Source organism: Pelodiscus sinensis, chromosome 1 (assembly GCF_052426305.1).
Source record: "Pelodiscus sinensis isolate ZL-2025 chromosome 1, ASM5242630v1, whole genome shotgun sequence".
NCBI lineage: Eukaryota > Metazoa > Chordata > Testudines > Trionychidae > Pelodiscus > Pelodiscus sinensis.
This window is the reverse complement of record NC_143052.1, coordinates 183,939,445-183,950,400: the sequence shown is the minus strand read 5'-3', so window position 1 is coordinate 183,950,400 and position 10,956 is coordinate 183,939,445. Positions and strand designations below refer to the sequence as shown.

Below are 10,956 nucleotides of genomic sequence, written 5' to 3'. Positions count from 1 at the left end.
TAGGATTGATTCTTTAATTTAATTTCCTGGTATTTAGTGAGAATTCTTTTGAGAAGTATTAGCTTCTGCACCTGTAGCCCACTGTTTCTAGCAGCTATATTTATATGGGGAGAGTCTTCAGTATTCTACTGCTCTTCAATTAGCTCCTCTGGAGAACTAGTGTACACTAAGTACTGATTTAAAACTTGTAGCTCATTTTCTTAGACATGAACTAAATCAAACCAATAATCCTGTACAGCCTGAATGATAAAGTAATATTGTCACTAATCTCAATGGGATGAGAAACAGGGCATGCTAGTCACTGAGTAGCAACATCCAGTTTCTGCTTCTCCTAGAATCCCAATTGCCTATTTTGGTGCTAAAGAAACTAGCTCCTACAACTCTCTCACAACTTCACTGAAAGAATTTAGCATGTTGATTCACCTATCCATAGTTTAACTACCACAGACCATGAAGCAAATTAGTTTTAATATTAAAACTGTTCAAGGCTGCAGATAATAATTATTAATTTTCATCTTACTAACTTAAAGCTGCTGTCTTTACACTGCCATACCCACAGTTGAAACTGGGAGAATGAAACTCAGACAAACTAAAAGTGCATGTTCCAGCTAAAGCCTGCTTGCTTAAAAAAAATCCCCTTCTAATTACTAGGGCTGTCACTTTAAAGTTGAGAGTAAAATGTTTGGAATTGAAGACATTAGGCAGCAAGTTTGTTGCAAAGCAGGCTGTGTAACTTAGAGTGCCATATTTTGGCACACAAAGTAATATCTGCAGATCACTGAAAGCAAACCCACAATAGCATTTCAGACACTCTGGGTCATTTTTATTTATAAAACAACTTTAACAGAAAAATCAAGGCACTAATACTGTATCAGTTTGGCTGAAGTGCTTTCCTTCAGCAAAGCCACTTACCGATCATAAATATACTTCCTGTTTAAAAAAAAAGCAACACACTTCAGCATTACATTTGATCTCCAGTGGTTTTCAACCTGAGGTCGGTCCACAAACTAGGTTTAAGATTTAGAAAAAAATCTGCACCTCCAGATTTTTAGGGATTGACAAAAGGTTGAAAAGCAATGACCTCTACAGCATAACACTGTTGGAAAGTTCTCTATTATATATTCCTGATGGGATTCTGCACCAAAAATTGCAAAATTCTACATAATTTGTCAAAACATAATCACACCAGTTTCAATTGTTTTGGTAAGTTAAAGTATAAAAGTCACTATTCAGCTGTTCTTAAGTTTCATGTGTAACTAATATCCTACATTCCAGTTATAATAGTAGATTTTCATTTAAATTACATTACAAAACAGCAAAAATAAAAAGAATGACATTTTAAATCTCAGACTCACACATGAAAGTCAGTTTTGCTAATCATTGTCATGGACTGACTTAAGTATTTTGGGAAGTGCTTGGTTCTGATTGTTCTTAATTGACTTCTTAGTAAAAGTCTGACTCTGAGGCTGCTCCAGCATGATGTGCTGCCTGAACTGTCTAGAAAGAAGGTTATGGCCCCTGCAGATTTTCTCCCCCATCTTTCTGCACTAGGAAGGGAAGAGGGAGAACAAAAAATGCAGGACATATGAATTACATATCCCCACAGAGATGCAGAATCACCCCAGGAGTAATAAGAGAGTGAGCCACATTTAAGATAAATTTATACCTGTCCTGTATCAGAGAAATTGTTCACTTGACTGCAAGGTCTCTAGAAAAATCATGGCACTAATAAAATTGAAAAATGGCAAAAAGTTAGCCATTATCTTTTAGATGTAGACACTACAAAGTATCAGATTACAGTGGCTAAAATTTTTTAACCCTAATCTGTAAAGATCATAAGCATGAATTTGCTTAGTAATGAATCCCCTTGCTGTGTACTGACAAACAGGATAAGAAACCTTCATTCAAATGATTTATATTATCTATTTACTATTATCCTTAAATTAGAGAAATAATGATATTAACAATATGAACACAGTTATACAGTACATGATTAGGTTTGTAGCATTAGATCCTAGGCCTTCCAATAGATGTTCTGCATGAGTATATACCATCTCAAAACAAATCCAAGTATTTGCAGAAGAGTTAGAAAAATCCCTTTGATACTGCATATAACAAGTAGTCATTTTGAATCCCTCAGAGTCAGAAATCTTCTAAATAACAAAGGACTTGGTGTGCCTGAAATCCTAAAAGAAGAGAAAGGTGATCAATTATTTTAATGCTTTCAGCCAAATGTGCTACGTTACATCCATTGCACTTAAACATCAGTACAGGTTGTACCTACAAAAACCAGCATTCTTTGGTCCGTCAACATCCCCTGTCAGGCAGGACCAGAAATGCTCCTGGACTAAGGTTAATTAAATATTGATTAATTTGACTAGTGATAGGCACTTCCAAATTCCTCCTTTGAAATGTACAAGAGGCCCCAGCAGGGGCTCTTGTGCATTTCAAAGCGGAAGCTCCCGCATGAGCCCAGAGTCAGCGGGACTTTCCGCTGGTCCCAGTCTGCACGCAGTGTGCCAGCTCTGGAATGCTGCACGGAGCCAGGGTCAGCTGGGGAGCATTTCCACAGAACCTGGGATCAGCTGGGGACTCCCCAGCTGACTGCAGGTTCCGCACAGCATTTCAAAGTGGCAGTGCCACTCAGAGCCCGGGATCAGCTGGGAACTCCCCAGCTGAGTCTAGGTTCTGTAGAAACGTCACATGGAACCCAGGATCAGGTAAGAAGTCCCCAGCTGACCCTGGGCTCCACATGGTGCTGCCACTTTGAAGTACTCTTTCTCCCTACTGCTTTGCTGCCTTTATCTGACAGAGGCAGCAAGAGGGGCAAAGGGGAGGGGGGAAGGGAAGCGACTAGTCGACTCAACTATCTGATAAGCATTTCCTTATCAGATAGTCGACTAGTCCTTAACATCGGGAGCCTGGGAGCCTAAGGGAAGGAGGGACAGCTGGGCTGGGACAACAGGGTTGGCAGCCAAGGTGGGGGCAGCACAGGACCCGGCCCGAGTCTTGCAGCAGCCTACAGCAGCACAGGGCCAGGCTAGAGTGCCCTGGCAGCACGGGTTGATGCTGGTCTGGATTTTCTTGGCACACCCCCACCCCTCCAGGAGTGTGGGGCCAGGCTACCATGGCAGTCTGAGGCCAGAGCCCTGCAACAGCCCGCTAGAGTGTGGGGCCAGAGCCCCAAGGCTACCCCCCGATGCTGGATCCTTGTGGCAGGAGCTAGAACCTGTGCTGCCCAGGGAGCTGGCAGCATCTGGGCAAGTAGCTTAGCCAGGTTCGAGGGGGAGATGCAGGAGAGGCGGTGTGCTTGCTGGAGCAGTCTGCCATTGGCAGGTGATGGGGCTTGAGGCCGGTGATATCTGGTCTGGCAAATTCTCTCATTTGGGACTGGTCAGGTCCCCAGGGTGCTGGACCAGGGAGGTCCATCCTGTAGAACTTAACTCACATCTCCAGGTTGTTAGAGAGGGAGCAAATGCCAAACAAACAGTAACAAAAAATGCTATGAAGTGTTAGTAATGACATCAAATCAACCCCTTCCCATTGCAACAGAATATTAGACCTGAAGTGTGAAGTCTGGCTTATCAGTGACCATACCATTCCAATTCCCTTTTAAGGATTGAAGCCCACAAAACCCATTTGTACATGATATGCCTACTACAGTTCAAAAGGTATCCAACTGGAAGAAATTAAATATCAAGGGGGAAAAACGTAAAACTCCTGTCAATATTTCTTTCCTTTTGAATACTCCAGTTATAGCTGCTGCTGTGCCATTATACTGTAGCTGACGAATGCACCCCAACTAGAATTTACCAATATTTCAGTGAAGATGGAGGCAAACCAAGAAATTTTCATCACCAAAACAGGAGGAAATTAAACAAAAATAAAACATAAAAACAAAAAGCCCCAGTGCTTAATTACCTTGGAGTTCAGACTTAGGGACAGAGGATAGTTTTTGTACAGCACTTATGGTGGCCAGGTATAACCAATACGGACTGCCACCTGCTAGGCCGGGGTGGGGAACCCGCAGCTCCAGCTTGCCTTGATCTGGCCTGTGACCGGTATTGGGAAGGGAGTGAGCATTGCAGACTGGATCAAAGCAAGCCACAGACTGTATTTGATTCACAAGCTCTGCTTGGCAGGGAAGAGGAAGCGGCTTTGCATACTGCTGTTCCCCACTACCCCCACTGAGGCATGGCAGTTCAGGGAAGCTTTGTCCCTTGCATGCACTTGCTGCTCCATGCCAATGGCAGCGACGGTGGCAATGCCTGCAAACACAAGGCAGTACAGAGTCATCTGCACCGCCACTCCCCCCCGCCTCCAGAAGCTGCACCAGGTAGGCACCCCAATCCACTCTCCTGTACCCTCTCCCTTCCTCCTGCTCAGAACAAATCCCCACCTTCCACCCCACTTTTGCATCCCTCCTCCCATCCAGACTCCACACCTCCACCCTGCTCCTGCGCTCTTCCAATTGACCTTCTTTGGTTAAGTGGGGGCGAGAAGAAAGAAAAGGCCCCAAGTGGTCCTTTCCCTTTACCTCCTTGCAGCAAGAGGGATATAGAGTGTGCTCATAGATCTCAGACTTGCAATTTGGAAGTCAATTTTTTTCCCCCTAGATCGAAAACAAGGAATCGTTGGTCAAATGATGATTTTGTAATTTCTGACATTAGACTTGACCATGTGTTTCATTAAACCTGTAACTTTCCCTCACTTAAGGCAAGTGTTTTTTTAGAAGCAAAACCCTGAACAGTTCTTCAGCTGAAAAGAGTCAAGACTAATCTTGTTCCTTCAAAATATAGGAAACTTACTCATTTCAGGGCCAATGAATTGGACAGTCACAGGAAATGGGAGCTTAATTGGTTCATGATGAACAATTCCCACAAATACCCTAGCTGAGTGCTGGATATACTCACCTTTTCACTTGGGGTATATTTATAGTCAGAACTCTTCTTCCTGTTAGTGCAATAAAAAAGAAGGCAGATTAACTTTCATTTTTTCCTGCTTGTATTTTTAGTTCTTATTTATATAGAAATTTGCCCACTTTAGACATCAACCTAGTTTCATCCTAGTTCGTGTCTTGTTAAAGACCAGAAACAATACACAAAAGGAAGAATCTGTGGGGCTCACTGTTTTTCAAGAGGTAAAGCAATGTCTTGCTATATGCACGCTGAAAGGCATTCCTATCTAACACCAGACGACTTCATGAGAATATCTTGACCACAAATGTAATCAAGAACATTTGCAGTAAATGTGTGAAAATACTGTGTAATAGAAATAGCTATTTCATAAAATTTCCCCCTCTCCAAAAGCACAGCAACATTTTACACTAGGGGCATGTCTACTGTCTTTTATGCGTTGCAATATCTTGGGAGAGCTTCTAGAAAATAAAATACTTGCTTCCTGAGCTACTGCCAAACTAGCATTCCCTTGCTTGTTTTAAGGATCCAAGATGTGAAGCATAACTGATTATAGCTCATTTAGTGATGATGTATAACATATTCATGACCATCATAAAACAAGTATCAGAAAATATTTTTAAGAAGTACTTGGTGATATCTTCTTTTAGTAAGTTATTTGCTTTTTCCTGCCATTGTCCTCATTTGAGAACATGAGTTGTTATTGTTGAGCTTAGCTTGACAAAATAAATGCCAGCCTCACATACCAGTCATCTGATATGTGAATATGTATCTCAGCTTATTTTGTAAAATCAGCTTGTGTGTACTCTATGTACAGTTGCTAATTTCACAGCACAAACTCGCTTCCATCTTTTAGGGCAAAACTGAGGTGCAAACTTTCATCCTGGCTGACAACCAATTTTCAAAATGATTTGCGGACACAGATTTGTATAAAATTCTACTTAGCTGCTTTGCATTCACAACCAGGGAGTTGCTCAAGCAAGATTTATATCTGGCTGAAATAGGGGTTGATTGATAACGAAAGGAGAAGGGGGCACAAACCATCTGAAAATTTACCTCTGTTTAACATATATTGGTTTGTTCATTTATTACTAGTGTCTTGGGCTTAGTAGGCAGCTTAGTAAGCAGAGTGAGAAATTCCAGCCACCAAAATAGCACCCTAAAAATTAGGTTAAAGACACAAAACACCTGTATGTATCATGAGGATATGGAAAGCCCAGCACAAAAAAAAAAAAAAAATCACATTTTTTGTATCATCAGAAGTATAAATGAAATTACCCAAAAGTAATATACTTACTGAGAAGGGCTTTCTTCTGGAAGAGTAAAAGAAAAAAAAAACACATTTAGCATACGGAAATTTCCCTGGCTAATACACATTCTTTGAAATGTTTTCTGTAGATTACATTTAGCTCTTGTCCTTCCTCATCCTTTTAATGTCTGACAGTAGCAGCTGACCTATGTTTCTCTCTGGAAGATGAACAAGTGATTCCCTTGGCAGCAGTCTGTCTAGACAAGCTAGCAGGAAACCCACCCACACTCTCTTTCCTCTGGTCTTATTAGTTTACTTCTGAAAGCATTCAGCTACCTATCTTGAAAATGGTGAAACTGCTCTCAAATCAATCTTCAGTTCCCCATGCTCCAAAAAAGCTGTGTCTCCTCTTTCAGACACATCATGAGACATTCCCCTGCATCACTGCCTGCTCACTGTATTAAACTCTATGGCCTCTATTGTAAATAACCTGGGGAAGTTGTCCAACTGTTATGAAATTTAATAAAAGCATCAGTTATCCTTACATGTACTATCATTATGGTCCAGCAGATGGAGTCAGCAAGTCCATTTCAACTAGGATGCAAGTTTAAGTACTGCTTAAAAATGATTCTGTTTAAATTGTTTCATTTTATGGGAATAGACAGATTTTAAAAACCAAATGACCAATAAAGTTCCTTTAAATGTGCATGCACAAACACATATTTGATGTGTGTGTGTGTGTGTGTGTGTGTGTACCCATGCTTGAGTGCATATTAATTTCATATAACATATAGGTCAGTGATTCTCAAATGTTTTGGCCAGTGGCCTACCCCACTCAACGTAGACCTTTATGCGGATCACCAGCCAACCACCCATGATGACAAAATGGATGCAGGATAGCAGTCCTGGGAGGGAAGAAGGGAGGGTGCAGGAGTGTGGTGGGGATGTGGGGTCTTGGCTGGAGGGGTGTTTGTGAGGGTAATGGGGGTGTGGGGTCTGGTCACAAGAGGGGTGCTTACCTGGCTCCATGCCTCCCGCCTCTCCCAGGCACTCCCCGCTGTTCCCATTGGCTGTGATTCTGGCCAATGGGAGCAGCAGGGAAAGCCTCCAGACAAGCAGTTTCCTGTCCTGCCTTCCCCCGGGAAGCTGGATCTGGCCTGCAAGTCTCTCCTTGCCCCTGCCCCAGCTAGCACTCCATCCTCACGTTTTGGGGTTGGGGCAGGAGTGCCAGCACAGGTGCCCTGCTGTGGGGGGTGGAAGGGAAGGGAAAGTGAGCCCCAAGCCCATCTTCAAGACAGTGACACTTTGAGAACCACTGATATAGGTGTAATTTTGTTGCTTTTTTAATGTTCTTTGGTGCCTTACTAAATAAATGGGAACACTTGTGTAGCAAGGCAGTACACATGAATAAATATGGCAGAATTCTGGCCAGAAATAAATTTATACCTAGTGTCTTTCAGGGATGGGAGTGTTTGACATTTCTCATAGTTACAATGGTCATTATCAGCCCTGTCATAATACACTTTGGGGAAGAAGTTTGTAACTTCTTCCATCAGCTAGACTTTGTACCCAAGCAGTCATTTGTCCTGGGCTCTCCCTCCCGAGCTCAGAGTTCATTTTCTTCAAGTTACTTGTCAATGACGGGGTGAGCAAAAAATTCTCAGACTCAGATCATGAACATACGTGGAAAATATAATTGTCAACAAGAGAAAATGATTAATCTCAAAACTATCTTAAGTCTGCATTAGGGATGTTAAAATTTTGTTTAATCAGCTAATTGAGTAGTCGATGAAATTTCCATTGACTACTCGATTAGTTGATAAAAGGGGAGAACTACAGAGCCACAGTGGGGTTAGCTCCCCACCCCAGCTCTGCCTTTATATGGAGTAAGAGCTGGGCATCTCTTACCCCATTTAAAAAGCAGAGGCACAGCGTCTGGGACCATGTGTAAGCTGGGAATCAGCTGATTGCTGGCTTGTGCTGGGTCCCCCGCTGTGCCTCTTCCTCCCCTGCCCTTCTCCTTTTAAGCTGACTCTCCCCAGCACCGGCTCCTGCTCTTCCCCTTGTTGCCTCTAATAGAGGCAGCAAGGGGTGGGGGGAAGTGACTAGTTGAGTAGTGACTAGGTTACCGGATAAGCATATGCTTATCAGGTAGTTGACTACTTGACTAATTACTACCATCCCTACTTTGCATAAGAAAGAAGTCAGTGCAGCTTGCTTATGCCCTCTGCATTTGCCTCAATTCCCTTTCAGCAACGATTTGTGACTAGCTTGCCATTTCTGTCTCATTTTCTATTGCAAAAAGGAAAGTGAGTATGATCAAAATGAGTAGGAAGAACCAATAACTATGGGCCAAATCCTGCACTCAGGCTATGTCTACACTACAGAGTTTTTCTGGGATACCAGAGGTATCCCGGAAAAAACTCTGCCGCATCCAGGGAACACGTCCACTTTTTTGGATCAATCTCTGAAAAAGCAGGCACACTCTTTCGGAAGCTCTGTATTCCACATTTTATGAGGAATAAGGGCTCTTCCGAAAGAGAAGGTTTTTCCCCACATTTGACCCCACAAATGTCAGAAAAGCCTCTTCTGAAAAAAGAATCGGAAAAAGGCATGCAAATTGCACTTTGCAATTTGCGTACCTTTTTCTGAAAAAGAACTGCAGTGTAGACATAGCCTCACTGAAGACAGACGCAATACTTCAATAGTGCAGACTTACCCTACACCAACAAGGAGTATACTCTACAGAGAGTAGAAATGTTTAGTCATAGTAAGTTTCCTATATCTATAAGGCAGGCAAGATTTAACTCAACTTACTTGAAAAGTAACCTTTTTTTTGTGCATAAAATACCCCAAGGCCACATAATGCCATTACCAGAGCCACAACTACTACAGCAGCTATGATTCCGCTTATATTAAGATCATCTATAATTGAAAACAAAATAAATCCAGTGTTAAAAAAACCAAAAAAATGAATATTGGCCATTTCAACAGTTTTCCACTGTAATTTCAGAGTGCAGAGGCAATGATAATTATAGAATGCAATATAAGTGCCTAACCCACAACTGTGATTCAAATTATGCATGTCAAAGGGAGACGGTATCCTGAACCCTATAAATGGAAACTGCAGTACTAGAAAATTTGTTTTAAGTTCGTTTGATTAAAATAGTAGCAATGTAACAGCTGATGAAAACGTTGACACAATGATATTTTGGCACCAAGAATTTTCATGCTGCTGAATCGTATGTAAAACTAGAGGGCTTCTGACATGAGAGGAAGTAAGGCTTTTTAAAAACTCAACCATGTATTCAAACCTGGGTGCCTAAAATTAGACTCCTTAATTCAGATTTGAATACTGAAATAGAAGGGGCCTGATTTTTCAGTGTTGCTGAGCTATCACCATTCCATTATAATCAATGAGTGCTGTAAGTGTGCAGCTTGAGGCTAGATCTACACTACAGAGCTGCTGAGCAAAAACAGCCGTTTTTCCGGAAAAACTCATGGAGCGTCCACACCTCAAGCACGTTTTTGCATAAGTAAAACAAAAGAACAGAGGGTTTTTTTCAGTGTAGGTATTCCTCCTCCTACGAGGAATAACTCTTTTTGTGCAAGAGTTCTTGCGCAAAAAGGTGTGTGTGGATGGGGAACAGGGTTTTTTTGCGCAAAAAGAGGCAAACAGAAAAAAGCACAGGTGCTCTGGTGGCCATTTTATAAATAGCAATCAGTTTCCTTTTGAGAGAGAGCCCATGCAGTCTGGATGCTCTCTTGTGCAAAAGCACATCGCTTTTTCGATGCGCTTTTGCAGCGTGGACACGCTCTTGAGCAAGAAGGTTTTGTGGAAGATCTCTTCCGCAGAAAATTTCTTGTGCAAGACGCCTGGAGTGTGGATATAGCCTGAGGAGTGAGGGGAAAGACAAATCAGGCCATTTCTACTTAGATGCCCAAATATATATTTGATTGTCTAATTACAAGCACACAGATTTGAAAATGTTGGCCCCCAAAATATCATTATATATGTCAAGAGATACCAATTTCTCACATGAATTAATGTTTCCCCAGTAGAGAAATTCTGCCTTGATAGTATGTCATTATTCAAATACAATATCAATGCATTAGAAGTCTTTCTACTGATTTCAGCAGGCTTTGAATCAGGTCACAAGAGAGTGATATAGAGCACTTTTTAAAAGGTCACTGCCACAGCATTTTGTAGACTCCAACCATTAGAAGAATTTTCCCCTTCACTTCTGACGTAAACCTTTTAGAAGCTTGATATATTTCCTTACTAACTTCCCTCGATCATTTGTGCATGCAGTGTTGTGGGATTTTGCAAAGCTACTCAAGAGTCAGCTGAATTTACATTTTTTTCTTTAAAAGAAAAAAGCATGGATGGACTTTGCTTACACAACAAATTCTATTTCTAACAAGTTACACGGATGTTGCAAACAGGTAAGGAGTGGAGAGCAAAACAAATGTTAGGCTATCAACCTTAACAGTGTCCCTTTAATAACCAAATATAAATGTCACATTTATTACTGTTTTTCCAGATAAAATGAAGATCAGAAATAGTTTTCTGACTTGCTGCATTAAAGTCTCATATGAAAATGTCCCAAGGAAAATATCTGCAAAACAAGACTTATACATGATGCTTTAGAGACACCAAAAACATTCTAAAATATTAATATCTTAATTAAGTGTATACTATTATTCTGTAGCATTTAATGCATAATAATCTTCTGAAAGTTCCGCACTTTAATCATTCCAAAGCACTCTGAGCTAGCTGACCTTTTGTAA

General features: G+C 41.4%; 1 protein-coding gene across 5 annotated transcripts in view; it reads right to left on the bottom strand.

Moving 5' to 3' along the window:
• Window positions 1-1,045: 1,045 nt before the first annotated feature.
• The window catches only part of JAM2 (junctional adhesion molecule 2), a 76,974-nt gene continuing 67,063 nt past the window's right edge, over window positions 1,046-10,956 (bottom strand). For 3 of the 5 annotated variants that reach the window (XM_075910110.2, XM_075910091.2, XM_075910116.2), the window contains exons 7-10: window positions 8,983-9,090; window positions 6,214-6,229; window positions 4,914-4,953; window positions 1,046-2,186 (exon numbers count right to left, since the gene is read on the bottom strand). In XM_075910110.2, the coding sequence (XP_075766225.2) occupies window positions 2,154-2,186; window positions 4,914-4,953; window positions 6,214-6,229; window positions 8,983-9,090 (197 nt within the window). In that variant the 3' untranslated portion in view covers window positions 1,046-2,153. The remainder of the gene's footprint in view (window positions 2,187-4,913; window positions 4,954-6,213; window positions 6,230-8,982; window positions 9,091-10,956) is intronic. The other 2 variants (XM_089773550.1, XM_089773551.1) reach the window with 1 other exon arrangement.